General features: G+C 46.1%; 3 protein-coding genes across 12 annotated transcripts in view; 1 reads left to right on the forward strand and 2 right to left on the reverse strand.

The window, feature by feature from the left end:
* The window catches only part of LOC109517964 (ryanodine receptor 1-like), a 38,501-nt gene extending 19,915 nt beyond the window's left edge, over nt 1–18,586 (reverse strand). For 4 of the 6 annotated variants that reach the window (XM_019873516.1, XM_019873515.1, XM_019873513.1 and 1 more), the window contains exons 1-59: nt 18,140–18,586; nt 15,378–15,497; nt 15,200–15,298; nt 15,087–15,107; nt 14,921–14,995; nt 14,729–14,807; nt 14,458–14,570; nt 14,287–14,386; nt 14,112–14,208; nt 13,961–14,035; nt 13,714–13,870; nt 13,479–13,643; nt 13,285–13,406; nt 13,017–13,203; nt 12,807–12,942; nt 12,626–12,721; nt 12,375–12,493; nt 12,140–12,273; nt 11,807–12,048; nt 11,521–11,713; nt 11,218–11,434; nt 10,914–11,018; nt 10,711–10,814; nt 10,546–10,629; nt 10,312–10,471; nt 10,053–10,200; nt 9,711–9,916; nt 9,468–9,642; nt 8,716–8,924; nt 8,258–8,616; nt 8,047–8,176; nt 7,807–7,967; nt 7,570–7,732; nt 7,407–7,493; nt 7,101–7,327; nt 6,561–6,999; nt 5,907–6,488; nt 5,629–5,829; nt 5,281–5,392; nt 5,043–5,186; nt 4,553–4,826; nt 4,361–4,475; nt 4,156–4,288; nt 3,945–4,039; nt 3,745–3,880; nt 3,478–3,664; nt 3,291–3,402; nt 3,066–3,186; nt 2,569–2,738; nt 2,267–2,487; nt 2,091–2,181; nt 1,788–1,928; nt 1,555–1,718; nt 1,376–1,454; nt 1,192–1,281; nt 980–1,120; nt 833–910; nt 671–746; nt 455–578 (exon numbers count right to left, since the gene is read on the reverse strand). In XM_019873516.1, coding sequence (XP_019729075.1) covers nt 455–578; nt 671–746; nt 833–910; nt 980–1,120; nt 1,192–1,281; nt 1,376–1,454; nt 1,555–1,718; nt 1,788–1,928; nt 2,091–2,181; nt 2,267–2,487; nt 2,569–2,738; nt 3,066–3,186; nt 3,291–3,402; nt 3,478–3,664; nt 3,745–3,880; nt 3,945–4,039; nt 4,156–4,288; nt 4,361–4,475; nt 4,553–4,826; nt 5,043–5,186; nt 5,281–5,392; nt 5,629–5,829; nt 5,907–6,488; nt 6,561–6,999; nt 7,101–7,327; nt 7,407–7,493; nt 7,570–7,732; nt 7,807–7,967; nt 8,047–8,176; nt 8,258–8,616; nt 8,716–8,924; nt 9,468–9,642; nt 9,711–9,916; nt 10,053–10,200; nt 10,312–10,471; nt 10,546–10,629; nt 10,711–10,814; nt 10,914–11,018; nt 11,218–11,434; nt 11,521–11,713; nt 11,807–12,048; nt 12,140–12,273; nt 12,375–12,493; nt 12,626–12,721; nt 12,807–12,942; nt 13,017–13,203; nt 13,285–13,406; nt 13,479–13,643; nt 13,714–13,870; nt 13,961–14,035; nt 14,112–14,208; nt 14,287–14,386; nt 14,458–14,570; nt 14,729–14,807; nt 14,921–14,995; nt 15,087–15,107; nt 15,200–15,298; nt 15,378–15,497; nt 18,140–18,187 — 8,939 coding nt within the window. In that variant the 5' untranslated portion in view covers nt 18,188–18,586. The remainder of the gene's footprint in view (nt 1–454; nt 579–670; nt 747–832; nt 911–979; nt 1,121–1,191; nt 1,282–1,375; nt 1,455–1,554; nt 1,719–1,787; nt 1,929–2,090; nt 2,182–2,266; nt 2,488–2,568; nt 2,739–3,065; nt 3,187–3,290; nt 3,403–3,477; nt 3,665–3,744; nt 3,881–3,944; nt 4,040–4,155; nt 4,289–4,360; nt 4,476–4,552; nt 4,827–5,042; nt 5,187–5,280; nt 5,393–5,628; nt 5,830–5,906; nt 6,489–6,560; nt 7,000–7,100; nt 7,328–7,406; nt 7,494–7,569; nt 7,733–7,806; nt 7,968–8,046; nt 8,177–8,257; nt 8,617–8,715; nt 8,925–9,467; nt 9,643–9,710; nt 9,917–10,052; nt 10,201–10,311; nt 10,472–10,545; nt 10,630–10,710; nt 10,815–10,913; nt 11,019–11,217; nt 11,435–11,520; nt 11,714–11,806; nt 12,049–12,139; nt 12,274–12,374; nt 12,494–12,625; nt 12,722–12,806; nt 12,943–13,016; nt 13,204–13,284; nt 13,407–13,478; nt 13,644–13,713; nt 13,871–13,960; nt 14,036–14,111; nt 14,209–14,286; nt 14,387–14,457; nt 14,571–14,728; nt 14,808–14,920; nt 14,996–15,086; nt 15,108–15,199; nt 15,299–15,377; nt 15,498–18,139) is intronic. The other 2 variants (XM_019873517.1, XM_019873514.1) reach the window with 1 other exon arrangement.
* A 560-nt stretch (nt 18,587–19,146) lies between these two features.
* On the forward strand, nt 19,147–26,099 carry nfrkb (nuclear factor related to kappaB binding protein). Of its 2 annotated transcripts, none has more exons than XM_019873556.1 (26): nt 19,147–19,243; nt 19,542–19,690; nt 19,767–19,968; nt 20,051–20,178; nt 20,271–20,442; nt 20,612–20,716; nt 20,863–20,936; nt 21,016–21,097; nt 21,163–21,355; nt 21,430–21,541; nt 21,630–21,756; nt 21,877–21,954; nt 22,037–22,113; nt 22,197–22,243; nt 22,323–22,383; nt 22,475–22,649; nt 22,730–22,836; nt 22,915–23,038; nt 23,215–23,294; nt 23,421–23,617; nt 23,689–23,959; nt 24,044–24,223; nt 24,379–25,089; nt 25,203–25,309; nt 25,402–25,537; nt 25,709–26,099. In XM_019873556.1, the coding sequence occupies exons 2-26, from the start codon at nt 19,565–19,567 to the stop codon at nt 25,847–25,849; spliced, it is 3,813 nt and encodes a 1,270-aa protein (XP_019729115.1). In that variant the 5' UTR covers nt 19,147–19,243; nt 19,542–19,564; the 3' UTR covers nt 25,850–26,099. The 2 variants fall into 2 exon arrangements, with proteins under 2 accessions (XP_019729115.1, XP_019729117.1); XM_019873558.1 differs by lacking the exon at nt 19,147–19,243 and adding an exon at nt 19,308–19,326.
* A 294-nt stretch (nt 26,100–26,393) lies between these two features.
* Nucleotides 26,394–27,739, reverse strand: part of tmem45b (transmembrane protein 45B) — a 4,455-nt gene continuing 3,109 nt past the window's right edge. For all 4 annotated transcript variants that reach the window (XM_019873559.1, XM_019873561.1, XM_019873560.1 and 1 more), the window contains exons 5-6: nt 27,133–27,275; nt 26,394–26,754 (exon numbers count right to left, since the gene is read on the reverse strand). In XM_019873559.1, the coding sequence (XP_019729118.1) occupies nt 26,643–26,754; nt 27,133–27,275 (255 nt within the window). In that variant the 3' untranslated portion in view covers nt 26,394–26,642. The remainder of the gene's footprint in view (nt 26,755–27,132; nt 27,276–27,739) is intronic.

The raw sequence follows: 27,739 nt of genomic DNA on the forward strand, positions 1-27,739 counted from the left end.
TCCAAAAACATGCACGGCAGTCTGATTGAACACTCTAAATTGTCCCTAGGTGTGAGCGTGGATGGTTGTTCGTCTGTGTGTGCCCTGCGATTGGCTGGCAACCGGTTCAGGGTCTCCCCCGCCTACTGCCCGAAGACAGCTGGGATAGGCTCCAGCACCCCCCGCGAGCGACCCTTGTGAGGATAAGCGGATCGGAAAATGGATGGATGGATGGATGTTCTGTGAAAAATATTGGATTAGTAGTTTGACCTTTGCAATCACCGTAATAAGGATTGCATAAACGTGCGTGCCTGTGTTGCTTCCCGCGTGACCAGCATAAAGGTAATCTCCAGCGCTCTAATCATGTATGTGTTGTCCGAAAAGGTAGGTTATCTGAGGATATGTTCTGCCAGGGCAACACCAAATATTCTTTAATAATATACATGATATCAAATCGACATGTAGGCATTGTTACCTTGTAACAGCATATCCATTCAACTGCAGAAACTTAAGCAGCTCATAGGCTTTCTCTCTGTCTCGAGCTTTTTCTTTTGCTGTCAGGGTGTCGTATGGCACCAGGAGAGGATGTGTTCCACCTCCTGTCAAAATACAGAAGCAATTGCCTTGAAGACAACTAAGGAAATCAAAAAAATGACCCCCCTCTCACTCTGTTGAATGATCAAAGTCTTACCTTTAGCTTGAAGCTCCAGCTTCTTCTTCCTGCCCCAAGTGTTGTGGTAATTTTCGGCCAGCTGCTCAGCCATCGACTGAATAGAAAAGAAATCACCGTTGAATAAAGACCACCTGATTGGATTATACGCTGAGTTGTAACTAAGATGAAATTGGTCTGAACCTGCAGGTCTCTTGAGAGAGCCATGTGAGTGATGTCAATGGGCTGTGGACTGTAACCATGACTTGGGTCGTAGGTCGCCTTGAAAGGGGATAATCGACTCACATATTATCAGTGCAAAGCAAAAGCATGACAAGCAAGCAGCGTTACCTGAGCAGTCTGCGAAATTTTTCGTGATGCTGCCTTCTTCTTCTCTGACTCTTCCTCCTCTCTCGCTTTGTCTATGGTCCACTCCCAAGCGAGCATTGCTTTGACTGACTCTTTGATGGGCCAGCGGTAGATCTCCTTATCCTGCAAACCAGAGGGTCATACTTGTCACTGGTAGAGAGAAGTAAAATAAATGCCCCATTTCACACACTTACCTTCTCGGAGAAGGTCTTGTATGGTCTTAGCATAGGATGGGTTTTTGCATTTTCATCCAGGACCTCGCCGTAAGACCAGTTGTTCTGGATCTAGAACAACAGAAGCAAATTGAAAAAGAATCTGTTGACCTTGAAGACATAAGAGTGCTGGTCTTTATTTCAGAGGGGGGGGGGGAATACTTACCTTTTCAAAGGCCCATTTATCATGAGTATATTCAGCATATTTGTTCATGAAGGCATCCAATCTTTCAGGGATGATTGTGCTGTGTGAGACAATGGATACATTGAGGTTTACTTCAATTCTAATGAGATTAAATTGAAAGGCATAACGGAGAAAAAAAATATCAACAACAATCAGCTCACTTTGTAGTCTCCACTGGTTTTGGATCAAAGTTTCCCTCTGCGTCCACTGAAGCCTTCTTTTCAGTCTTAGAAGAATAGCTCGCGTCTACATAGTCCGGAGGAATGGCACCGGCGATGGCACAGATGCATGGCATTGAGATTTTGAAAATCTCTGCATCAAATTTCTGTGAATCACCATGAAGACGACGTGAGTGCTCTGAGCCACATTTGGTCATTATTTTTCACAGCACTACCTTGTGTGCGAGAGACTCAAATATGCCCCAAAAAAGCTTGCGGGTCAGGTGCAGCTCTTCCTCTGATGCCACTCCAAAGTTGGCCCAGCCATTAGGGAGGCAGTAATACTTCCAGCAACGCTCATAGTGGTTGGTCAACAGCTGCAGAACGCACGCACGCACGCACACACACCAAATTACCCTTACAAATTGCAAATGAATTCTGAGTGATGCCGGAAACGAATAAAATAAATGTAAAAAATGTGCTATGTGTCAAGATTATGGGTTGAACGGTTTTTCTAAACTGTAACAAGTTCCACTTACTTTGAGTGGCATTTTGGCAAACTCATTTAGAATGGGAACGTCAAAAACCAGCCGTCGTAGCAGATGCTGAAGCATGGATGGGCGAAGATGCCTGCAGTGAGGAACCAAACGAAAGGCTTAAACCATCAAACTAAAACAATCTAAAATGTGAAGTTTTGTTATGAAACGCTTCATACTTGCACAAAGCCATAAGGCATTCCTCAATGATGTCTCGTTGGGCCTTCGTGAAGGCTCGTCCGCGAGACAGCCGGTAGATTGTGTGCAACATGGAATCAATCATAATGGCGCGGTGATCGCTGCCAGCGAAGAGCGGCGCGCATTTGGTGATGAGTGGCAGCACAGCAGAGCACAGGTAACGATTTAAAGCAAGCGCCATCTCGGTCGTACTGAAGGCAGCCTAGGAGACAGAAAGTCCAACGGTAAATTACATGCACTGTGCTCAACAAAGGCCAAACAGCACTGTGGCTTTAAACTTCACCGTGTCGAGGGAGGCGGCAGCCCTCATGTCAGGCAAGAAGCCCACCTCCAGCACGTGGAGCAGGAAATCCTGATTGTCAATACCGTACACTCTGTCCAGGAACAGAACCATAGGAGCTTTGTGATCAGGCACAAAACTGGCGGACATCTTTGGTTCTACGATGCTGTTGTCTAAATGGGAGAGACGATGCATTACAAGGACATCATTGACAAAACAAAACAAACAAACAACAACAACAAAAATAATAATAACAACAACAGACTGCTCTTGTGAGTTCTACTTGAATACTGGAATTCTAAAATAGGAAGAAGAAATTGTAACGGCTCAGAAATTGCTAACGACGAGAGATGGTGCCAGAAAACCAAAGAGAGAAATACAAAACACAAAAGACTACAACAATGAATAATACATTACAGCATACGGTATATAGTAATAGCAATTAATTGCAATTCTTCTGTTAAGATGGTAGTCGAGAATATTGCTTCCTGAGTGTTCACCTTTTCCAAAAGAGGGAATCTGAACCGGAAGGCTGATGACTCCAACCAAATCCTCAAGCGGGACCAGAGACCTAAGGATGGCTCGGATCCTCAGAGCCTCGCCCTTTCCAGCCTGGATCAGCTGCAGGAGACACATTTGGTTCTTCAGTAAAGTTTCTCTCACACCTTGTTTTTTTTTTTTTTTTTTTTCTCGAAACCTGTTGCTAAATCAAGCAAACAGCTTACATGCATTTCAGGGGCACAACGTCCCAACAAGTCAATAAGTGCTGAGTAGAATGACATCACGGCGTTTCCCAGGTGCACCCTGTTCTCTTCATGCTGTTCCTCTCCACCAAACCTACAATGGTTTATTTACACCGGGCGTCATGTACATATTATATTTTCTTCATTCAGCATTACCGGTGGAGCTTACATGGGAAAACGTCTGTCTTTCTTGACACTCGGCCCATCCCTGGCAGGGTCCTCTGATATTTTGATGGCCTCTTCAATGGCAGCAAGGAGACCATTACCACCTTCCCCTCTGAGGGCTGGACCAAAGCATTCGGGCCTACGGATGAGGAGGCGCACCACGACGTTGGCATTCTCCTCCACGCTCTCTCCTGGGGAAACAAAATCATTGAGGTTTATTGAAAATAGATACATATTATAAATGAACTAAGGGCAAAAATACACAACAGACCATTGACAAAAACAGCAAAGCGAAGAAAATCAAGGTATTTCTCTCCGCCGCATGGATTCCAGCCGATGTCAGGGTAGCCTTTGGAGAGGAGCATCGGACAGCTCTGTAGCCCACATCCAGCCAGATACTTCACCACCTAGAATGACATCACTCAACTCAAGCACTGCTCCTTGCTTTTCTGAATACTGGCTGCCTTTTACCATCTCGAGGTCTTGTTCTTGCAGAGCCAACGCCAGCTCGTTGTTGTCAATGCAGGAAGCTGCCGCGACATCCAAGGGGGTGGAGCCCCGCATTCCTACACAACAGCATGTGAGACCCAACTTCATACCGGACGACACACACACACACACACACTCCTGTGTTAAGGCAAACTGTCAAGATGCATTGCTGAATCACAGCGAATACAATCACCGAGGCCGATTCCGCTGTTCTGCAACAGATAGCTGAGATGATCAAACATGGAGCGCTGGTTCTGACGACTGATGCGACAGAAATAGCACAAGAAGCGACAACAGTTTGTCACCACCCGGGGGAATCTGATCTCCTGCGGATATGAAAAACAAGATGTGTATATATTCTTGGCTGCGACTGATTTGAATATATCTTTAAAAAGTACCTTGGAGTCTCCGCCGCCCAGTACGTTCACCATGACTTCCATGACAGTTTCATGCATGCCCAGAGCTCTCATCAAGTTTGGGTGTTGATAGAAAACTTTGTTGCTCATAATATTTCTGTGGAGGAGAGTTCATTTGTGAATCGAGAATTGAGCATCGGATATGGTCAAGATATACAAGGAATAAAAATCCACCCAATGCTTTGGATCATTAGCCTCTCTTCTTCTGGACCCATCTGGACGATAAGCAGGGAGCGTATCTGTCCTAAGCACTCAAGCAGATCCATCGTATCCTGAATAGAGACTGCATTGATGGTGTAGGCCTTGGGAAGGGCGCGTACGAGTTCCCCCAGCCCGTCATACTGTCTGTGGAGGAGGCTGAACATCATACGAACAAGCTCCGGGTTCTGGATAAAAGACTCTTGGGCCCAGTGGATTGTGGAATGCGAAATGAGTTCTTGCAGTGTGCCTGCGACAAAGTGAATAATATATTGCTATATTACACAACCAAAACAGTGAGAAGAGAAAAATATACCATACATCATATTGTTCCTATACGTACTACGCACTTTGTAAAGCGTCTTTGAGTATCAAGAAGAGTGCAATATCAACTTGAATTATAGTCGTAAGAATAATAATTATGATTATCATCATCATCTTGTGTGAAACATCTGAGGAGGCTCACTTGGTTTTTTATCTTCCTCTGGCTCCGGCTCCTCCTCCACCTTCTTCTGACGGATCTTCTTTACCCTTTCCAGTAAACGGAGCAGTCGTCCACGTACAGAATAATCCACCACTTCTTCTTCCTCCTCTTCCTCAATATGAACGCCTGACATAAAACCGCACATGAACACCCGTTCGCCTGTGGCGCTCACTAAAATGGTGAATTGTCTGTGGGGTGCAATGGCTAGAAGAGAACTGACCACAATGGCCCAGCAGAGCATTGTGAAACGCTTGCAGAGCCTCGCGGACGTCATCTGGAACTGGGCAATCTTCATCTTCTGCGCAGTTCTTGAAGTTCATGAGCATGTTGACCTACATGGTGCAGTGCAAAGGTACATGCAAAAATGGCAATAATCATTTTCAAAGGTAAAGATCTGATTGTGGGAAGTGTGAAAATGTAAAGGGAGTCTTGAAGCTACTGCCAGGGCATTGTTATGATCCCATCAGACTGCGCATGCAATCCTAATGTGGCCAATGAGTGTATATATTCTATCTGGTGAATGACACGACAGTTGAACACACTCAAGCGCACATTTATCGCGGGCTACCTGCTCTTGTGGTGGCGAGCGGAATTCACGGGTTTTGCGTGCGGTCTCGGCGGCACTCATGGTGAAGGCCAACATGAGTTCGTTGTAGCGCTGCCTCTGGTTGGATTGTATCTGGCTGACCAGCTTGTCTGAAAATGCGATGATGGCTTCGACCCTGTGTCGAAGTTCGCAGTCGCAGAAATATTGCAGCAGAGTGCACATCTGAAGAAGAGAAACGTTTTTCGTGCTTTTTGAATTAAGTTGGTGCCTTGCATTCATTTGGAGGAAATGAAACATACCTGTAGTTTGACAGACTCTGGTAGCTTCATCTGGAACAGTCCTTGCTCTAAGTGTTCCTCTTTAGCCTCACCACTGGCCTCACAGGATTTGATCTCTTTCTCTGTTTCTTCGGCTCCTTTCTCTCCATTAACTGGCTCAGTCGCATCAGCCATTTCTTCAAGTTCAACGATAGATTCTGCCACCTCTAGTTCTTCTTCCTCCTCTTCCATCTCTAGCTCCTCCTCTTCTTCTCCGAGGCCGTCATCATCAAACTCCTCCTCCTCTTCTTCCAGCACCTCTCCCTGCTCCTCATCTTTCTCCACTGAAAGTTTCTGTGCTTTAGGTTCCTTCTCTTCCTTCACTTTAACAGCCTCCTCGACAGGCTCCTCCGGCTTCTTGCCGCTGAAGACCGTCGGCTCGATCATCTTCAGGATGTGGGTGACGTCTTCGTCATCAAACACGCCCATAATGAGGAGGGTGCTGATGAGCTTCAGGATTGGAACAAAGTGGAACTCAACACTACCCCCGACGGGATCTCTCATGGCTTGACCTCCGTCTTGCACAGCCTCAATGAGCATGGTTAGCGCTTTGGTCTTAAGCACCTGGAAATGAAGAAAACCACGAATGCGGTAGTAGCTCAAATCACAGTCTGTTGTCCCCATATTTCACCTCACCTGCAAGGGAACTACTGGACTCAGCGTGTAGATGTCTGGATCTGTTCCGACAAATCCAGTGGAGGAAAAATGGAGCTTGGGGCGCAGGCATGTGGTGAGTCCAACGCCGGGTAAAGCATGTGACTTGACAGAGTACAAGGTGATACTGCGTGTTTCATCGGACATTGGAACTATGAATTCCTTGTTGGTTCCGAGACGGTTCCTCTTTGCAGACTCAAGGTGCATGCTTATAAGAAGGTCGTAGAAGCCGCTCCTCATTGGTCCAGGGAGGTAAGTGTTCTCTATGGCGTAGAAGAGCTGGGATTCATCCACATGGCTGCACAGAGCGTGAGCCACGCGGTTGTTCCCTAGGGCACACACCGAGCCGTACAACTTCAGAGTGTGGTAGTGGAACTTCAGCAGGTCCATTCGTTCTGAAAGCTCAAGGATGTCAATGCACCTGGAGGAGTGGCGACAAAAAGAGTCTTAATTGAGGGACATGAGATTCTTGGGTTCGAGTGGGTGTAAAGTTTTCTTTACGTGGAGCATAATGTGACGGACCTGTTCTCTTCCGGAATATGGAGGGCCATCATGGTGAGTGGCTCCTGACACTGAACAAGCCAGCCCAGTCTCTCGCTAATGCGTCCCGTCTCTGGAGCCAGAAAGTGGTTGGGCATCCGGCTCCAGATGACAGGGGTTAACATTTGGACATCCAGTCTGGGAGGGCACTGGGGCACTGGGTTCTTGCGTTCACTCCGGAACATGGCGGCCGAGATGGGCAGAATGTTCTGTCAAGAAAATAAGAATAATGCACTAGAGAAGGACAGTTTAAGAATGAAAGGATAATGTTCTGACTTTGGAGCTGACCTTGAGTTTGCCGAGCTCAATTTGAATCATATTCTGGCTAGAAGGCAGGACAAAGACTGCTGGGAATAGTTTAGTATTGGGCTCCACCTGAAACGCACGGCAGTGTTAAACCAACACGTCTTTCCGCAGAAATGCATGGACAATCGACGGCGTGTTCCTGAACCTGGTAGAAGGTGTTGATTTCTTTCCCGTTAGCAGTAAAGGTCATGAGTCCTGTGTCCAAATCGATGAGGCAGCCAATCACGAAGTCTTCCTGGCTCACTCGAGTCTGCTGGGAGCTGCTGAATTCACCTCCCCATACCATGTAGCAGTTGCTGCGTTTTATACTGTGGCGACGACAATGAAAGAAAATGTTGAGTAAAAGTGAAAGTTGGCATTCATGAGTGAAATGATATTTTACCTATCATGGATGTTGCCTTTATCGTCACCTACAGTAACTGTTACATTCCTGACTTTGCTGAGATCAAAATGCGGATCGTATTGGTGGTAGTCAGGGGTGATCCAACCCACCCACACACAGCTTGGTTCCTGGCCCGCAAACACTCGCACAGAATAGTAGTACTGGGAAAGGAAGGTTTCACATGAATTACTGGCACGATCTCTTGAAAATTGGCCATGTATTGTAAAAATGATTTCATACTGTGGTGGTGTTGAGGATTATGTCCATGTCATCCCTGTCATCTGGCACCACATCTTCCACTAAGCGTGGCACGGTGGGAACGACAGGTGGTGGGGTTATTAATGCAGCCTTCTTGGCCTTGAAAAGGAATCTGCAATAAATAACAAGTGTGATGACTGTATGTGACAAGTTGGAACTTCCCTCAAATGAACTGGCTTGAGCCAACACCAACCCCCTTTTCTTGCTCTTCTCAGTTGAGGCGTCCTTCTCATTCTCTCCATTTTTGAGGGCGGGTATCTCCTTTGGCACCGAGGGTTCTTTCTTCTCCTCTTCCTGCTCTTTGCGACTGGCCGACTTCTTGAGTATTTCAAAGTCAGAGTCGGGGTCCACCTCCACCACCTCATCTTCAGGGATGGTGAGGGTGCGCGTGAGGAGGGTGGTCCCTGCGGGGACTTTGAAAGTCTCGTGGAATTCAACTGGCAGGCTGAGCCTTAAGAACAGCAAATCCGTGTTGGCGTTTTGGGATCCAAATGTCTTGTGGGTTACCTTGAGACAAGGAGCAGTTTCTACCGTCCCATCAACGCGAGACACCTAGAATGTATACAGCACAGTTGAGAGTAAATAACCATGCTAAAAATGATAACTAGGAAAACTAAGACGAAACAATGTCTAGACTAGAATGCGCAACACCTCAATGTGAGGATGATCAGCTGGTACGGGAATATATTGAGGGAGGCTCTTGCTGAACCACATTGTGATGTCTCTTTTCATGTTGATGGCAAAAGGTTCGAATCCCTCCTGCAGTCCACATATAGTAAAGTAGCGGAGGCTGCTGACGTTCTGACCCAAGTTGATCCGGCCCACCTGGGACAGGCCAAGACTGCAAACAGGTATGAAGCCTACAGATGTTCCACATAAAGTTATTGCAATTAGCGTGCAAGAATGTTACAAAAATGTGCTCAAACACCATCGAGACCAGGGGCATGGTTCGCAAACTTTTTGGTCTACAGACCCCTTATAAGCAAGAAACTTTTCCAATGGTCCCATTGCAGTCAAAACAGCAATTAAACATAACTAGCGTGTGTATAGGAATGATTTCATTTTTCAATGTTGTAAAATAACACCCACGAACCCAAGTTTGAGAATCAGTAATGGAGACAAAAGCCTTAAGGCACATTTTGTAATTAATTAAATAACCAATCAAGAGTTGTCGCTTAGTTTTACCCAAATTTCCATTCTTCAGCATTCCAAGACATTTAGGACAATTTTAGACTATGTTGACAATTTTATTTTAGGAAAAGCATAGAGCCGAACAGAGGCCTTACTGAACCCCATCAACGCCATTTAATATTTACTTCCCATATGTTGGATGACGATGTGTCTGAATAATTTTGTCCATACACTGCATCCAATACTCATATCCTCATTGTTATTCAGCTTACCTTCTCCAATGTCAATGTCCTTAAAGGCCATCTCGGAGCCCGAGTCACTGATCAACATCTCTCCATTAAGCGTAAACATGATGTTCATCTCGGTGAGATCAATCATGCAACCCACCACGTCACCAGATTGCCACTGTCGACCAAATGACTCGTTTCCCACGTGCCATCGTTGCGCCTGAAAATGACAGCAGGGTCATGTGGCTTTTCACTCCCTACTGCTTCACAAGAATTCCTCGCGCTCACCTTGAAGCCATTGAAGACGTAAGCCAACTCATCTGCACCAAGTTCGGTGTCGGCTCGAACGCTGGGGCGGGCCCAGCCGACCCTCATCTCTCCGACTGTCACAGCCTCAAATTCAAAGTACCACTTGCCCTGTGTGACGCCATACGATTTCTCCGCTCTAAACACTCGGATCTTATCTCCACGAGTGCTGCCTGCTCCAGGCCCACCTGTATGAACACAAATAGAGCAGAGGTGGAAAAAGAGGGCTTCTACAAAATCTGTCTAGCATATAGCATCGTTAGACAGGAAATCATCCTCGCTCCAATCCCCTCATTCTCTTTTCGACGTATTATACAAACATACTGCTCTCCTGGTCAGGCGGTTCAATGTTGTAACCATATCCGATCAGGGTACGAACTGCTGCGCAAACTGTATCTCGGTTGGTCTTTTTGGTCTTTTCATCCAATAGGTTGTAAGGGACCAGACGAGGATTGCGCTTGTTCATGATATCCTGTTGAGGAAAACAAGAACACAAATTGAAGAGTCACACAAATTGCTTTGATGTTGACATCCTAATATTATACGCGGTATGAAAACAATGTCCTGGCTTGCAGAAATGTACCTGCACAATACTATATGTCCAGCCCTGGCGAACCCGGTCTCTGGCCCAAACATTGTGTCCATTTTCCGCCAGTCTCTCCACGAGAGTGTTCTGATTAGGAGTCAGCTTGACATGATTGAGGTCCAGAGGAGCGGGTTTATATCCACTGCTCTGCATGTAACTGGGGAAAAGAGTCACGTGTGAAAGATATCTGGGAGAACTACAATAATCATTTCAAAACCAAGAATGACTCACGTTTTGGGAAGTTTGGTTCTTTTCAGATTCTCCTCTGCTTTCTCATCTCCCATTCCTACATGACACCCCAGTGCCAACAAAGTCCTTTCAAAATATTTGTACATGGAGTTAAAGAATGGAATTTTTTTTTTATTTAATTATTACTAAAATAAGGCACAGACTTACTTGAGAGTCTCGCCTGACATTGCTAAGTTGTAGTTTTTCTCAGGTTCGGGCAGACTTTGGAAATCAACCAGGCAAGGGTGGAGCTTCTTGTTGTCATCACGAAACTTGATTGATCGATTGGATTGGAAGCAGAAGGGGGTATCTTAGCAAGCATTCACTTGTAAAATAAACATTTTCAGATGAGTTAAAGTACAGGAACTCACTGCTCCATAGGTCCACCCTTGCTCAATGCGAGTCACAGCCCATAACTCGTGACTATTCTCTGCTAGCTTCTCACGAATACGTTCCAAATGGGGAGGAAGTACAATCTGGAAAGATTAAAAACAATAACAATGAAGCTCCAGATGACAAGGCCGAAATTTGCAAGACACATGTTAGTGAAAGTGTGATTTAATGTCAGTTTTGGGTGCATCTCTGTGAGTTTGGAAGTTTTCATGGCCAATTCAGGAGCGTGGCAGCCCAAGCTATAAGAGGATGAAGATTGCTGATGCTTTTGAAAAACTTTACCTGTATAGTGTCCACAGGGCAAGGAGTGAAAGCTGTGTGAGACAGGGACTGAGTTGGACCCAGCAGGTTACGGATACCATCAAAGTCATGCTTATACTCCTTAATGGGCTCGATCCGCAAACGATCCCTGGGCAGCACGGCCTCGTAACACGGAGCGTAGCCCGGTGGCGGAAGGAACTTGAAATCGCCATGACGACCTCCGAGAAGAAATCGTAACCTTGGAGTTCCGGAGGAAAATTGCTTATTCAGACTCATATGAACAACAGTCGACTTATCGTAATCAGAATCGATAGCGTGCAATACTTTACGCCCGCGGAGAAGCTGACAACAGGAAAGAAGAGGCCATCCAGATTGAAATTCTCAAACATGCCCTGGACAGGATGACCATTGATGCGGAAGGAAATACTGGGCACGTTGAGGTCCAAACAGCAGCTGATTACATCCTCTGCTGCCAGAATGTGCTGATTGGGTGTGGCGACATGACGCGGGACACGTCCTGACAACAGAAAGCGACATATTCAATTGTACATGCGTATCGTTTAAGAAAACGGTAACCCTTGCCAACGTGTCAATACGATGTTTTGTCTACCTGACCAGAGGTGAAGTCCATCAAAACCATATGAGTAGAGATCATCCCCGACCCCGTTGCCCCCCCAGCCCTCGCCTCCACCGGGGTACGGACTAAATCCCTCGGTCAGAGCCCAGCCCACACGCAGGTGATACGGCTGAGCAGTGAGGAACGGCTCCACGTGGTCCACCATCACTTCAAAATACCACTTTTTATACTGTGTGGACCCCTCACATGTCCCGAGGAAGATATTGGGCCTCATGCTGGAGGGAAGGTCACAAAACAAGCTACTTTTAGACAATAGTTCATCTTCACGAAAATTCCACTGACGTCTGGCCGTAGAAAATAACCCACCTGGTGACATAATTAATAATGTTGGTTTGAAGTAAAAGGTCACGACCCGGGAGCAGATTCTCCGTAATCAGGTTCTGGTTTGACCTTACGGCCACACCGTTGCACACGCATAGAGAGCAGAGCACATCCAAGACCTGGACGACGGAATGCACAGAGGAATGATCTGGTGCTGCCTTGCACCTTGATAGCACATAAGCGAAACAAAATGTGTCTTTTCCAACGACATGCTACGGACCTTGTGATTGCGTCCGTGCTTATCCAGCAAAGAGATGATGGATTTGATGTGATTTTCCTGGATTATGTTCAACACCTCTGGGCTCTCAATCAGAACACAATACAACACCTCCAGGATTCCTATAAAAAGAACAAATCACAGGATGACTTCATGGGGAAAGTTTAGTGTCCAAATAATAAAAGTAATGGACTCAATGTCGAGTGATTTATTTAAGTGTTTAGTTTTTCCAGATTAAAGAGTTTCTGCATTACCTGAAGAGGCCTCCAAACGATCCAATTTACTGACCAGCCAGTCGAGGTTATCGCAGAACAGCGCGCAGTTTGAACGATTACCTCGGATGAGCGACGCTTTGGGAAGAAAAATCAGCAAAGATTATGGTAACGTATCATAAAGGACATGTAAAGTAAGGGCAAATCCTCCACAAGGTCATACCTAGCAACTCGTACAGTAAATTGACTATCTCCTTCCATGACTCGGCAGCTTCTTCCCCAGCATATTCTGAGAAGTGCGCGGCTGTGTTGTAGACATTCAACCGATCAACACAGTCCAGAACGAGAGTGATCATCCCCTGTCAAGAACAACGAGGACTAAGGAGGAGGAGCTCCTGAATCAATAAGCGGTCACACAGGAAGGAAGACAAACCTCCTCTTGAAAAAGGTTTTGTCTGTTCTTGAGGGAACGAAGCTTGAACTGTTTATCCTCATGCTCCAGCTCTTCCTCCGGCGGGCGGAAGTAAAAGATCAAGTCCTGAAGCGAGAGCACCACCGTGTCCATTGGCAGATTATGCGGGTTTGCCGATTTGCTTTTCCCATTCAAGGCGTCGAGACCTCTGGGGACATATGACGGAACATACTGTGATTACACACAACCAAAACGTGGAAATCTTAGCGGACTCTGTGTGAAATGCTACTTGATGAATTGGTTGAAGAGGCCTGTGGTGCTGTAAATCATTCTAGCGGCTTGAGACTCTTCAGTCTGAGAGCGTGCGACTGTCAGTGCGTCATCCATGTGACCTTCTTTATGGAGAATGGCCTAAAAAAACATACATAGATTTACAGTATTACAGCAAGACATTCCCCTCCGCCTTTCTATAATCTGGAATACCTTTCTCTTCAGAGGACCTAAACGGGCGGACTTCGCATCGACAGCTGCATATGTGAGCCAGAGACCGGATGAGGCATGTTGCACAAAGCACATGGACTCTCCGTACTTGATTTCTGGAATGCCCATGCCTTCCACATCGCGCTTCTGGGCGACTTCAATTTTTTCCTGCGGGTCACATATGGAGGGATTTCCTCATGAAAGCTGCAAGGAATCCACACAACAACTTTTCATGTACCTTGGAAATTCTGAAGCAGAAGGCTGCCATTTTTGAATTGGCCTTCTCTGGGTCAACCAATAGAAGGCCCTTTTCCTCATCCAGAAGAAGGTAGCGTCCTGTTGTTATGTGACGTATTCTGAATGACTGGCCCCATTTAATGTGACCCCCACTCCACCTAAAATTCCAAAAAGCACGTCTTAAAAAGGCAAATTGTAACGTCACTCAAAAAGCAACATTTGGAATGGAGCTTTTCAAGGAGACTCACGCGATACGAAGTGGCTCAAGTCGCCACAAGGACCGAGCGTGACTGCATACAGCCCCTCCTTCATAGTGAGCGACTCTTAAACGACAGAAACAAAACCACGTCGGGCATTTTATGTCCACATAGAAATTGAGACTTGAGCGGTCTTGCTCACCTGCGCTGGTCATCCCCTTGGTCGGCCGCCGGGATGGCCAAACACTCATCCATGTGACCGTGGAAAAGCCTGAGCACATACCCTCCGGTCAGAAAGCCTGCAGAGGAAGAACCACACTGCTGAAGGACAGCAAGTAGATTTTCAGATTTAAAAAAAATAAAAGAGTTAAGGGGACCTTCAGCTAGTTCACAACCCGACATCACAGGGGTCATGGTCCACAAGGTTTGCATGAAGGAGGCGTCGACCATCAAGTCGCCGCTGGCGTACGACAGATGCTGAGAAGCGGTGACAGGAATTAACAACTGTCGACAGACAAACAGTGCAGGTGGATACAATTCGTATTTACCAGATATCGCTCGGAAGAAACACTGACGAGAATGAGGTCATCTCCCACTCGGACCTTCTCGCCTTCAGATCTTTGCTTGGAGGCCGGGTGGATGGTCCACCAGCAGGCCTCTCCTGTGTCACACACACACACACACACACACACACACACACACACACACAGACCAAAATTAATGAGACTTTGTAGTTAGTGTCTAGCTGGAGCCCAGACCAGTTCAAGGTATCGTGTATGGCGTTAACGTGGTCACATTTCCAATGCAGATGACACCCACCCGTGGAGTCTTCCTGCAAGCCCACATCAAACGCCAGCTTGTCTGTCAGCGAGCGCGACGTTGTCAAACAGCTCAAGTACTTGGCGGAAGGAAGAAGGAGAGGACAATTAAAAATGGAGAGCGACAAAGACAGACAGGGAGGAGAGACAACATACGTTACCCTTTGAACCCACGTCGTCTATTTGTGCTCACCATGCTCGAATGTGTGTGTTTCAAAAGGATGGCATGTCCGTAGAGCAGAGTTCGATGGCCCCCACCTTGTGACGACTAGCGCCGACGCAGGTAGAAAGATGGTGAAACAATGACCTCTCGGAACCGAAGCGGACAGCACGAGAGACAAAAATCGAACTTTTCTTACCCATTTATCCAAATCAACAGCCTATGGGTGGGAAATACAAGAAGGAATTTCAAAAGTGAGAACCCGCAAAAGCGGCGACTATTTATGAAGATGATTTGGAAACGAAGGCGGACCTCATCCACAGAAGTGTTGGACAGCATCTCCTGCAGAGCTCGCACGGATAAGGACTGCTCCAGGATGAAGCAGCAGATGGCCAGGTCGGGTGGGACATTCTGAAAGGCAACAAGCCATTCCTTTTAACAACAAAGAAACACTGGGCGATAAAAAAAGAAAATTCCAGCTGCACACCACCTGAGCGTTGGATGTCGTCTCCAGGAAACACAGACGATTCCCAAATCCTTCGCATGAAAGGCAGAGTTTGATCTGCTCTTTCAGGATGGAGGCCGTGCTCTGCAGAACCACATGATCGTCCTACAACGACGACGTGAGTGTCAAATGAATAAAAGGCATTCGGGGTGGGCTTCGGAAATGTCCGAACATAATAGCATGATAAACCCCTTCATGTTCAGTGTTTTTAAGAGATTATTTACTACGGGTCCAATCATGTCACGACATTTGTGGCAGGTTTGAACGCAGGCGTTCAAACACTTGAGCTGTGGCTGTGGTTCATAGCCTTTATTGTGACAGCATATCTTCAATGCTGTTATTGGCCTCAGATCACTGCCCCCCCACCCCCGCTCATAGAAGCCCTCTATTTCTAGCCGCTGCACCTGCTGTTCACGCGTCCTCTTTTGGAAAGTATCAGATATTTCACATATCACTGGAAAAAGTTTCCCGCATCATCCCACTCCGAATAATCCAATTAGTTTGGCTTGTTCGCTTGGTGGAATTCCCACCCTGAATTCTTGGAGCTAGGACGCAGGCCAGGGGGGAAATGCTCCAAATATCATTTTGGTAACAAGACTCACACAGACATACAGTCCGGCGTCTGCTCAGTGACATCATGATGTCATATATTTTGTTTGGCTTTGTATGAATGACATACTTGAAGCTAAAAGCAAAGATAGGTTTTCATTCTCTACGTTTTGCCTCATGAGTTTATTGATCGCTTACAATGTTTAGCAATGTGACCGACTGACATCGAGGAGTGCTTCTCAGCTGAGTACTTGTCTCACTTAGCATTACAGTACTTTGTACGCTGACAACATTCTAGTCTTTCAGTGACTCTGAGAGCTAAAAAGCAGTCTGTAGGTTCTTGGGCATTCTCGTTTTGGGTTCAGATGCCCTACAAATGGAACTTAGAGCAGCTGCCTAAGTGTAAAGGTTCAAAGGACGACTTTCAAGACTTTTTACACTCTTCTCATTTGGTTGTTGGACTGTTTTATTGCTGCTTCCCCTCCTCCCCTGATTGGAGATGGGCGAGGTGGCGATGATCGAATCTGAGGCTGTTGTTGTATGGATTCTGTATCGACCGCCCGGGACAAGATCTTCCACAAAGCTGCTATGGAGGATTTTTGAAGGTGTCTACCTGCGGTGCTTCGTCGCATTCAATGGACGCTCATGCTGTTTTAATTCATTTTAAGTGATAAACGTTGCCCCATCTGCATTTATTGCAGCCTGGTTAAGCTGGAAGGGGGGAAACCTCCATCGGTGGTCCCTACTCAAGGAAAACCCCAAATTGAGGTTTTGAGTTTTTCCTTTCCCGGTCTGGGGGGGGTTTCATCACGGGATGTCGCCAAATCTTTGAGTCTACTGTGGGCCTCTGAAGCCCTTTTTATCCAAAACGAAATTGATTTGTCTTGAGTTGGTCTGAAAAAATGTGTGATTGGTGCACTCGTACTGATTATTAATGAGGGTAATCTGCCTGGCAACATTTTTTTTTAATAAATTGATGCAATAGCACCATTTGAATGATGTCGAAAAAGTAAGCATGGAAAGGTTTCATCATCCTGAATTGACATGCTGGTGTTAAGGTGAAACAAATGCACACATTTACTCAGTGAAGTACTTTAAGTAGAATGCGTATGAATAACAACTATTATCAGCGTAACCGACGTGAAGTCGACAGTGCTGGCACGCCAATCCACTAACAGCGCCGTGGTGCTGACATAGCAAATGACAGATGTACGTGTCAGGTTTCTATGACGTTGTATCTCTAAATTAACGTGTGTAAAATTATGCCGCTGCCAGATAGACTGACCTACAGACAGAAGGATGACTATTTACACACTTTGCAACATTTCAGGACTGATAATCAGCCTAAGATCAGAATGTTTCTATGAAAGGTTTTGTCACCAGAGTGTAATATTGAACATGGCTCTAATGAACTCAGCAGCCCATTTCCCACAAGGGACTGAAGTAAGCAGGTGCTGAAACGGGCCTGACTTTGAAGCTGCTAATCCTCACACAGTATATATAGACCCCGGGGCAGCAACTGACGTAAACTTTATGAAGCATTATGAACATACCTGACCTTAGTACTGCATAACAATAGCAACTGGAATAACATCTAATTTCTTATTTTAAGTCGGTAATGTTAAGCATAATAGGTGACAGTTTTTGACATAATAAACTGCTCAGTAAATCATCGCTGCGATTCAAAACATTATGTTCCTATGAACCAAAGATGGGAATTCTAGGGCCCATGAGCCATGCAAGGGCCATATATATAAAAGCTCAGATGAACTGTTTCAAAAAATGTATTTAACAAATGAATAAACGGGAGGCTTTAGACTAACAAAAATAGCCCTGAAAGCAAACGTTATAAAAGGACCAAGTACTGTGCAGTGTTAAATTGTTGGTCTCTTAAACAGCATAAAGTAGTTTAATGTGAAGCCCCGTCCGTCCTTTTTACTTTCCACACTTTGTTTGTGTGAAAATGATTTCTCCTCTGCGATAAACCGGTACAATATCAAGTATCCACGGGTCTATAAATAGATAACAATGCCCGTAAACAAAGCCAAATGTTCTTGTCAATCTGAGTGTCATGTGTAGTACAAATACATCCAAGAAAGCGAAGGTCGTCAGGATTTTAATCGATACATGGCTATTGAAGAGAGACTGACTTTTTTTTAAAAGTTATTATCCATGAAGAAGGAGACAGCATCACTTACAGTGCGTAAGAACTGAATCTCTTCCTCTCCATCGGCACCTTCTGCCATACTGCTGAGGCATGAAGTGCACCACCCTGGCAGAGAATGTGGCTTCTTGGTTCTCCTGGTGACTTCCTAGGGAAATGTAGCTGAAGGGTTAGAGAAAGGCGATGGGGGTCCCGGCCCCCCTCTGTTTGGGACTGTTATATGACAGCCGAGGGGACTGACTGCTCATTCATTGCTGCATCATGGAGAGGAGGAGCAACTGGATAAGGCAGCATTTCAAAAGTTGTTCCTTCCACTTTCAGTTGATGTTCCCATTATACTGACTGTTTTGAACTACTTTGTGTAGATGGCGTAAGAAGAGATTTTGAACGTAAAAGTTCTAAAATGAACAATTGGAAGTTGGAATTTAATTAAACAGCCGGAAGAAGAGGGTATGTACTCTATGGAACTTTATCTATCCGCTTGTCCTCATTATGTGAGCTGGAGCATATCCTCGCTGACTTTGGGCAAGAAGGCAGGGTACACCCTAGACAGGTCACCAGTCAATCGCAGGGGCACAGAAAGACAACAGCAATCAATCAATCAATCAGTCATTCACCCTCACATGAAGACGCATGAAAAATTTAGAGTTGTTCATTAACTCAGTAACTGTTTTGACCAAAACTATGTTTGGTTAAGTAATTTTTTTAGTGATAAATCTATTGTTAATATTACCTTCCAAAATACCATTATAAGCAATTTAGTATACAATTTAAATCATGAAAAATACACACACCTTAAACTAGGCAGACTGTCTTCAACAAAGCTTAAGTTAATGTATGTTTGTCTCTAACCTTGTCTGTAACATGAACGATTACATTTGCTCAGTTCGCCAGAAAGACTTTAATTACGGTCTGAACTTGCCACATACCGTTTCACAGTTTGTACGACAGGTTGTTACACGAAAAAAGAGAAGAAGTCACGTTTTTGTCGCACTTAGTGTTCTTAGCCTCACCGCCGGTAGAGGACGACAGCGAGCTAAGCGCTCCATTTGACGATGTCATTTCTCTGCCAGAAGAAGAAAACGGTACGTCAATAAAACCGTCCCCTCTGCAATATCAAAACAAAGGGTGGGCTTAGGTAAGAAAGAACTATTTGATAGCTCTTAAAAGTGTGGTGTCGCTTCTGTCAAGACAATCAGATATTGCAACGTGCAGTGGAGCGTAGGTACTTCCGTTTGAAGCCTCGGTTGAATAAATCGCGTCGTAGCTCTTAACGCTAAGCTGCGTGCTATCAGTCATGCTACAAGGCTCCTTGTTTGGTTTCACGAAACGCTAGTCGTCTGTTACATTATATTTTAAAAGCTAAACCTGCAATAATGACATGGCTTTTATTCACACGCCCCATATTAAATGATGATGCGATATTTCAACAACAGTGAGGGGGCGGCGGAGGAGCAGGATGGATGTCCTGACTCACATACTCACAGACCCTCTTGAGCCTAAAGAGGAGGAGGCTGGTCAGATCACTGAGGAATGCATGCTTGGTAACTGCAGGGTCAGCCTGCCCGAGGAACTACTTGAAGATGTAAGTGATGCATGCTGCTTTGACGCTGTGTAGTGTGTTAAAACGCTGATGACTTTGATTACTGTTTTGCCATCAGCCTGAAATCTTCTTCTCTGTGATGAGTGAAAGCACGTGGACTAAAGTCCTGTCCGATTCTCAGCGGCAACACCTCAGTCAGTTTTTGCCACAGTTCCCCGACAACAACAAAGCAGAGCAGGGCAGCGCCGTCGACGACCTGTTCAACAACAAAAATTTTCATTTTGGAAATCCTCTTCATCTTGCACAAAAACTCTTCCGAGGTAATTGACACACTCGCGGATTAATCGACTCTCAAAAATGAATCATTGCTCTCTGACGGTGATGTTCATGATCCAATCACAGATGGTTACTTCAACCCTGAAGTTGTCAAGTACAGGCAGTTGTGTGCCAAGTCTCAGCAAAGACGACAGTTATACTCTCTTCAGCAATATTACCACAGGCTGCTGAAACAAATCCTCATCTCCCGAAAGGTGAGTTATGCAAAAAATGTTGGAAGTACAACAATACGGGAGGTTGGAGGGGGTCGGCCAGAAGTTGGCATCAACATTTGTTCTCGTTTCAGGAGTTATTGGATTTTGCAGTTCACAACGGTCTGGACTTTCCACCAAAGAGAAAGGTACAGACAAGGAGTAATGCTGAAATACGAGAACAAAAGGTTAGAAGAAGACTGAGACGCATTTTAAAGGAGGTTAAAACAGAATGCGGAGACAGTAATGCTTCGTCTGATGATGACGGTCAGTATTTTTCGTGCTTTCTCACGATCCTTTTTGTCATGCATTTCTACTGCAAGAGTTCACAAAACGGTTTAGGATGTAGGGAAGTTTTGACTGAGGGAAGGGGGGGTTGAAAGTACCCAAATAAACTCACTTACCTGCATCACTACTTTATTGCATATGCATATAGATCTAACGTTGTGGACGCCAGCGCCACAGTCGCCCTCCTCGCCGACATCAACTGTCTCACTCAGAGTTGTGTCCAGCCTCTCTACTCAAGACATGAAGACCACTGGTTGGGAGTATTTTTTATTTATTTTTGCGATAATATGCATATGGTGATCCCCCGTTTATCGCATCGATATTTTTCGGTTTATTGGTATGGCTTTTCAGCAGCCAGATATACCCGAATATTTAATTGTTTTTGGTTTTCCCCCCCAGAAAAAATCCATCTTGGAGAGCAGGACTTGAAAGTCATGCTGCAAAACCATTGCGAGAAGAGGAAGCGACAACCAGTAAATAATGTTTGGATATGATTTAAATTGGATCTAGTGTGATCTTGTCCAGCGTATCACAAACTGTTCTTCTCCTCAGGATCATCCAGACTTGATGACCTCCGACATCCACCTCAGTGACATCCTCTCAAGGGCAAATATCGGTCGCAAATCAGCCTTACGTGAGTGAATCTGCACTAGTAAGTAACACAAAACTGTCTTCTTACCATTTTCATTTCTTTTCCAGCACTTTTTGAGCTCTCTCTGCCAAAGAAAAAAATAAAAGAAGAGAGAAGGAAGAAGAAAATGAGAACGGTGAAAGTGGAATCTGAGGATCCCTGTGACGCTCTTACTTCAGACGCCCCGGCAGCCCCTCTGGCGAACATCATCAACTCCATGCCGGACACGCCGTTGACACCGCTGGCCCACATCAAGGAGGAGTACGTTTGGTGCAGGATGAAGAAAAAGCATTAGGACATACCTGATCAATGTGCGTACGCTTCAATCGTTGCAGAATCCTGGAGGAGCCTCCGAGCAGCCCGGTCGTCGTGGAGGAACTTGCCGTCAGTTTCTTCAGTTTGTTGGAGACCATCTTGAGGACGGAGCACCTCGCCAGCACTTCACTGGTACTTCCATTTGGCCTCCCGAGCTTGTTAGCCTACGAGTCGAAAGCCCAAACATTGATTGCGATGGCTTCTTGCGGATGTGCGCCAGTTGGAGGAGAAAGTTCAAATGTGGCAGATGTCTCCCGCGAGCTCACTCAATGCCTGGTTTTCGTCGGCTTCCTGTTGGTCTGACTTGGTCCTCCATGCCTTGCAGTTTCTTGCAGGAGAGAGTAAAGGTAAGGCCGTGCTGTGGGAAAACCATTTGAGCATTTACTCGATATCCTCAGTCAGACTTCAAAAATTCATTTTTAAGAAAATCACAATTCATGTTTGGTTTTCGCTTCAACGCTTTACAGAAGGTGTCATGGCGCTCCCCAGCGGCTTTCTGCCATTCGTGGAATTTGTGGATGAAACGCAGCAGTGGAAGTGGATCGGTTAGAGGCATCCATGATTGACGGTCCTAATCGACACCGCGTTGGACTTTGCGGTGATTAACGTCCGTTTGCTTTATTTTAGGCCCTACTCAGGATGCAGAGAAGGACTTGATTGCACTCTGTCAACTGTGGCTGGACTCGAAAGATTTTGTGGTCAAGGTAAAGCAAATGTACTCCCAAGTAGAGATATCAATACACGTCTGTATCCATGCATTTTGTTCCTAAGTGACTGTCACCCACAGACGGAAAGCGAAGAGCTATCCGACTTAACGCCACCCATGCCGCGAGTGTAAGACTCAATCTTTGCAAATCTCACAGAATATTGGATTTGTCATTGTGAATTTTGAAATGCTTGAATATCTTTGCAGTTCCACTGATTATGTGGTGAGACCCAGCACGGGGGATGAGAGACAACTCTTCCAAATTCAGGTTTCTTAATTATTTTACTGTTTTTTTTTTTGTTTTGTTTGTATATTTATAAAAAGCACCGGTGAAAATGTCCTTTTCTTATGTTGATTAGGAGCAGCAGAGATACAACCAACCCCACAAAGCCTTCACGTTCCGCATGCATGGCTTTGAATCGGTCGTGGGGCCGGTTAAGGGAGTATTCGATAAGGAAATGTCTCTCAATAAAGCTCGGGAGCATACCCTGTTGCGCTCCAACCGCCCGCCATACGTCACCATCCTCTCTCTGGGTTCGAGCTTCGCCCCGCCGTTGCTTCATTTCTGTGTGAAAAGCAAACGGAAGCTTTGAAGCTCCTTTTCTTGCTCACAGTGCGAGACGCAGCAGCCAGGCTACCCAACGGAGAGGGAACTCGGGCAGAAATCTGCGAACTGCTGAAGGACTCGCAGTTTCTTGCCCCCGACGTCACAAGTGCACAGGTAGGGAGGAACACTGGGACCGGTGTTTCTTTTGATCGCCTCTTTATTCAGCCGTGGACTGGTTCTTGTGCCGTCTAGGTGAACACAGTCGTCAGCGGGGCTCTGGATAGACTGCACTACGAGAAGGACCCTTGTGTCAAGTATGACATCGGCCGCAAACTGTGGATTTACCTGCACCGTAACCGCAGTCAAGAAGAATTTGGTGAGCAACAATCTAGAGGTGGCATTGGAGCAGCAGGCAATCATTCGATAAGGAAAGCCATTGTTGACAATGCTCATTCAAGCTTTAAATCGGAAATTTGGCTATTAGACCAAAAGTGGGAACATAGCTTTGGGGTTTTTTTTTTTGCTGTTAATTGTTTCTCATCTCTCATCCAGAGAGGATCCACCAGGCTCAAGCGGCTGCCGCAAAAGCAAGAAAAGCACTGCAGCAGAAGCCGAAACCTTCATCCAAACCTGTGAGACAACCACCCTGTCATTTACAGTACATTTTCATGATGCTGTTGAACTAGTGCAAATTTCGTTTTCGGTTTGGAGTGGCAAATTGCATTGTGGTCCTCAAATCTCTTATTTGATTTTGGTAGAAATCTGGCAGTAAAGAGGGAGGCGCTAAAACCGCTGGATCTTTGGAAGCAGGGCAGGATATTGGTTCCAGTCCCATGTCACCAACACCCTTGACACCGACCCCAAACACTCCTGGGACCCCAAAGTCACCTTTGCCCTGCACGGTCACTACGCCAACTAAGACCACCGTCCCGGATGCAATTAAATCCAGCCCAGGGTGCGTTTCTTCTTCTCCCTGTCGTGCAGCAACGACCCTTTTGACCTCAACTCAACCCGTGTCTCTTGCAGCGTTCTCCTGGTGTCTCCCCCCTCCTTGCCCCAACTGGGCTCGGTCTTACCCGTCAGTCAGTCTGGACCAGCCGCATCTCAGCCCGTCAATTCCCAACACGCGGCCCGAATCGTGAGTCACCTGGCGGCAGGCTCCCTCCCTCAGGTGCGCGTTGTCTCCGCTCAGCCCGGACTGGGTTCTCCATCAGGAAGTCAGCAAGCTGCTTTGGTCCATCAGAGCCCTCATCAGATTCGAATGCCGGTATCTGTGGCAACCAAAAGCATCTCACAGGTAAAAGGATAAATGATGAGAAGACGTCGTGTGTTCTTAACATGGAAATTACCTCCACGTGGGTGCATTTTGTGTCGAAAACAGGCAGTTGTGTCCATGCCTATGAGGAGCCAGTCCGCCAGTCCTGTGCAGGTGTCCAACACGGTGTCGGTTTCCACCGCAGCTGTGCCTAGACCTCAGACTGTGTCACCTAGCAGCCCAGCCAACATCCCTGCATCATCGCCGGCTGTCTTGCAAGGAGTCGCCAGCCAAAACATCAAACAGGTTAACCATAAGTCATGTTTTTCTAAACAGGAAAAATTCATGACTTCACTGCCCAACGTAATTTGAGTGTCTGCCATTGATATTGCCAACTGTTTGGGTTGTCGTGGAAGAATTAAATGAAAGGTGAAGTCAAGTCACCATTTTTTGCTTCCAAGGTGTCCATCACTGGCCAGTTAGGAGTGAAGACCCCAGGTGCAGCGGGAATTCCGCTTACCGCCACAAACCTGCGCATCCAGGGGAAAGATGTCTTACGCCTTCCACCCTCCTCCATCACCACGGATGCCAAAGGCCAGACGGTACTGCGGATCACGCCGGACATGATGGCCACGCTCACCAAATCTCCCGTGGCGACAGTCAAACTCACGCCCGACTTCCTGGGCACGACCGCCGCCGGCGGTAGCAAGAGCATCTCGGCCACTCTCCACGTCACGCCCCCTCACCCGTCCGTCTCCGCCCCCGCGTCCTGCACCGGGGAGGTATCCTCCGCCAAAACCACGCCCCTGGCTTCCACCCTGCTTAAGGCTGCGGGAGACACGGCCATCCGCCTCATGCCCACTTTGGGCGTTACCATGGCCGACCAGAAATCTCGGACTTTCTCCACCGTCAGCTCTCCGGATAAGAGCGGCACCACCATCCGTATCATGCCGGGACTCGGGGTGATTCCGCAGAAGCAAGGTCAGACCATCACCATGACGTCCGCCGGCAGCAGCAAGCCCGCGACGGTATCCGCCGGCGGTAACGTCATGACCGTTGCTGGCGCGAAAGGCATCACGGTGGCTTCCGGAGCCTCGGCCTCTCCTCTGAAGCTGGGGGCGGCCACGGCAACCATGCGCCAGGTACCCGGCCCTGTGGTCAACGCACAGACGGTAAGAGAGTTCATTAGGTGCCACATTATAACAAGTATAACGTTGAGCAATCTTTTTGTCATTTTGCAAGCAGCAAGATTCCAATGCAAAATGAGATTTTCACCTTGTTATAGGGCAAGTTACCCGCCCGCATCACCGTTCCTCTCTCTGTCCTCAACCAACCACTGAAAAGTAAAAGTGTGGTGACCACACCGATTGTGAAGGGGAGTCTCAACACAAAGTAAGTCTCTGCATGATGCACCGTGTTCAATATTGAGCTGATCAACTTACGTGATCTTGTCTCTCGCCCCCCTTTCGCCTCTCGCTTCTCAGTATCAGCAGCTTGGGTCGAAACATCATCCTAACCACCATGCCTGCGGGCACCAAGTTGATTGCTGGGAACAAACCGGTCAGCTTTGTCACCGCGCAACAGTTCCAGCAGCTTCAGCAGCAAGGACAGGCCACACAGGTTGGTGAGCAACTTTCACGAGGAAGCAGATACGGTGCATTTAGTCATCACCGTGTTCAGACACTTTTTTTCACATTTGGCAGCAATTACAGCCACAAGTCGTAGATGACGTACCTCAGTAGCGGCTCACTTCCGTGAGCGGTATTAAACGCTCACCTTCCGCTTCTTCAGGTTCGCATCCAGACAGTGCAGGCACAGCAGCTCCAGCAGCACATGGCGGCAGCTTCCCCCAAATCTGTCTCTACGGTCGTCGTCACCGCGGCGCCTTCGCCAAGATGTCCACCCGATCTCCCACCAGGGCCTCCTCAGTGATCTGAGCTCGCCATCTTTCGTCCTCAGTTATTTGTGTGTTTCTGTGATACTGGCTTTTTTCAGTGTGTAATTTTTTTCCGTGTAGCTCAAAAGCACGTTCGTATTTAGTTCTCTGTTCGAGTGCATTAATCACTTTTTTTTTTTTTTGTGACATTCAACTATATTTCATCAATTTCATTCCCCTTCATGTTGAAGCCAAGATGTTAAATTATGAGTTCTATATTATCACTGATTAAATCTCACAACTTCACTTTGTTTGCATTTTGTTATATTTTAATGATTGACAACATTTAAAAAACCTCATTTACTTTTTTTGATCATCACAGGTAGAGTAAAAGTAATTAAAATGTAAAAGGCCAGGCAAGTGGTTAGCAAGTCTGCCTCACAGTTCTGAAGTTTGGCATTCCTTTTTGTGGAGCTTGCATGTTGTTCCCGCTTGCGCTGGTTTTTCTGTAGATGCTCTGACTTCCTCCCACATTCCAACATCATCGAAGACTCAATTGTCCATAGGAGTGTGAAATATCGTTCGTCTAAAAGTGACAAGCTGTTGACTGATGACCGGTCCTCCTGCTCAACGTTAGATAGGAGAGGCTCAGCTCACTTGTGAATCTAATAAGGCCAAGCAGGATAAAAATTTGATAGAAATATGGTTTTGGGCAACCGGATCCACTGTGTGCATTTCAGACCAGAATAACATCAGATTAAAAACAAAAAAATAAAGCCTCAAATTCAGTTAGGCTAGTCCAGTGCAAATACAGTCCTCATTTTTCTCACAACAAACATTTTAAAGCCGTTACTCCTCTTCTGACTCTTCAAGCAAAGCTTTCTCAGAGTTCGCGGTGGATGACTTTTTTCGCATCACCATCTCGATGTCCCGCGCTCTTCTGGACATTCTCCTTGTGGTACTTTGAGAACAAACAAAAAGAGGCGAAAAGCCGGTGACACATTTACAAGCAACCTTTTTGTAGTAGGATGGACAAAACACATCGTGCTAACATCTTATAAGGTGCAATTCGATGACATGATCAATGTTGGACCATTTCATGAAAGAAAAAAAAAATGTACCGGTAGTCACATTATAGGGTTGTTTTAATTAAAACGAAATACGTATTTTAGTTCATGTAAAAGTCCTATAAAATCAAGCACAGCTATCAGGAAGAAAACAATACAGTTTTACAACAATAACAAATAATATTAATAGTAGTAGTAGTAATAATAAAGACTGTTCAATAATAATCTCCTGAGGCAAATTGCGCAGATGGCAAAAAGACTGAGATACTCACATCCAAACTGCAGTCGAGGTGCAGGTGGCAACAAACAAAGCCAGCACCAAATGCCAGCAGAAGCACATGGTGACAAACATGATGTTGTTGTGCAAAGTCAAGTCCCACTGCGGGCCACTCGGCGGGTAAAGAACAAAACCGATCTGGAATGAGGTTCCAAACACGGCTGTAAGCAACAAAGCACTTAGGAAAGGTGTTGATAATTAACTACAACTGATCCCCACTTGACCAACTTTCTTTGTCCTTTCATCTGACTTTGATTTCTACGCGACTTAACATCCGTCGCAATTTTTATTTACCCTTGGCCGGACATTTTGCCATCAGTTCAATATTACATTTAGAGGCCCTAAACTCTGGAATGACTTTGACCTTTGAGATCAATATCCTCCTCCGCAGCCGTTAAAAAGTCACTTTAACCACCGTGAATCTTGTCCTAAGTTTTCATATTTTAGCCCTTCACTGTAATGAACTCTCAATTCTGCATTTCGGTTTCGGTTAGTCTGTTTTGTTAACATTTTATTTCATTCAGTCTCTTCACTTGTACTCTTCATCCAGGAATGTTTCATATCAATTTTCCGAGGGGGGGGGGGGGGCAACAACACCCCAA

Source organism: Hippocampus comes, unplaced genomic scaffold (genome assembly GCF_001891065.2).
Source record: "Hippocampus comes isolate QL1 unplaced genomic scaffold, H_comes_QL1_v1.1 scaffold59, whole genome shotgun sequence".
Taxonomy (NCBI): domain Eukaryota; kingdom Metazoa; phylum Chordata; class Actinopteri; order Syngnathiformes; family Syngnathidae; genus Hippocampus; species Hippocampus comes.

Bases quoted from the DNA above. Each gene is read 5' to 3' on its own strand.
- nfrkb (XM_019873556.1), top strand. From the start codon at position 19,565: ATGGATGTCCTGACTCACATACTCACAGACCCTCTTGAGCCTAAAGAG. The intron at 21,356-21,429 runs GTACGTTTGGTG...CAATCGTTGCAG, and splicing joins CTGGCCCACATCAAGGAGGA to AATCCTGGAGGAGCCTCCGA. The intron at 21,955-22,036 runs GTTAGAGGCATC...GCTTTATTTTAG, and splicing joins GCAGCAGTGGAAGTGGATCG to GCCCTACTCAGGATGCAGAG.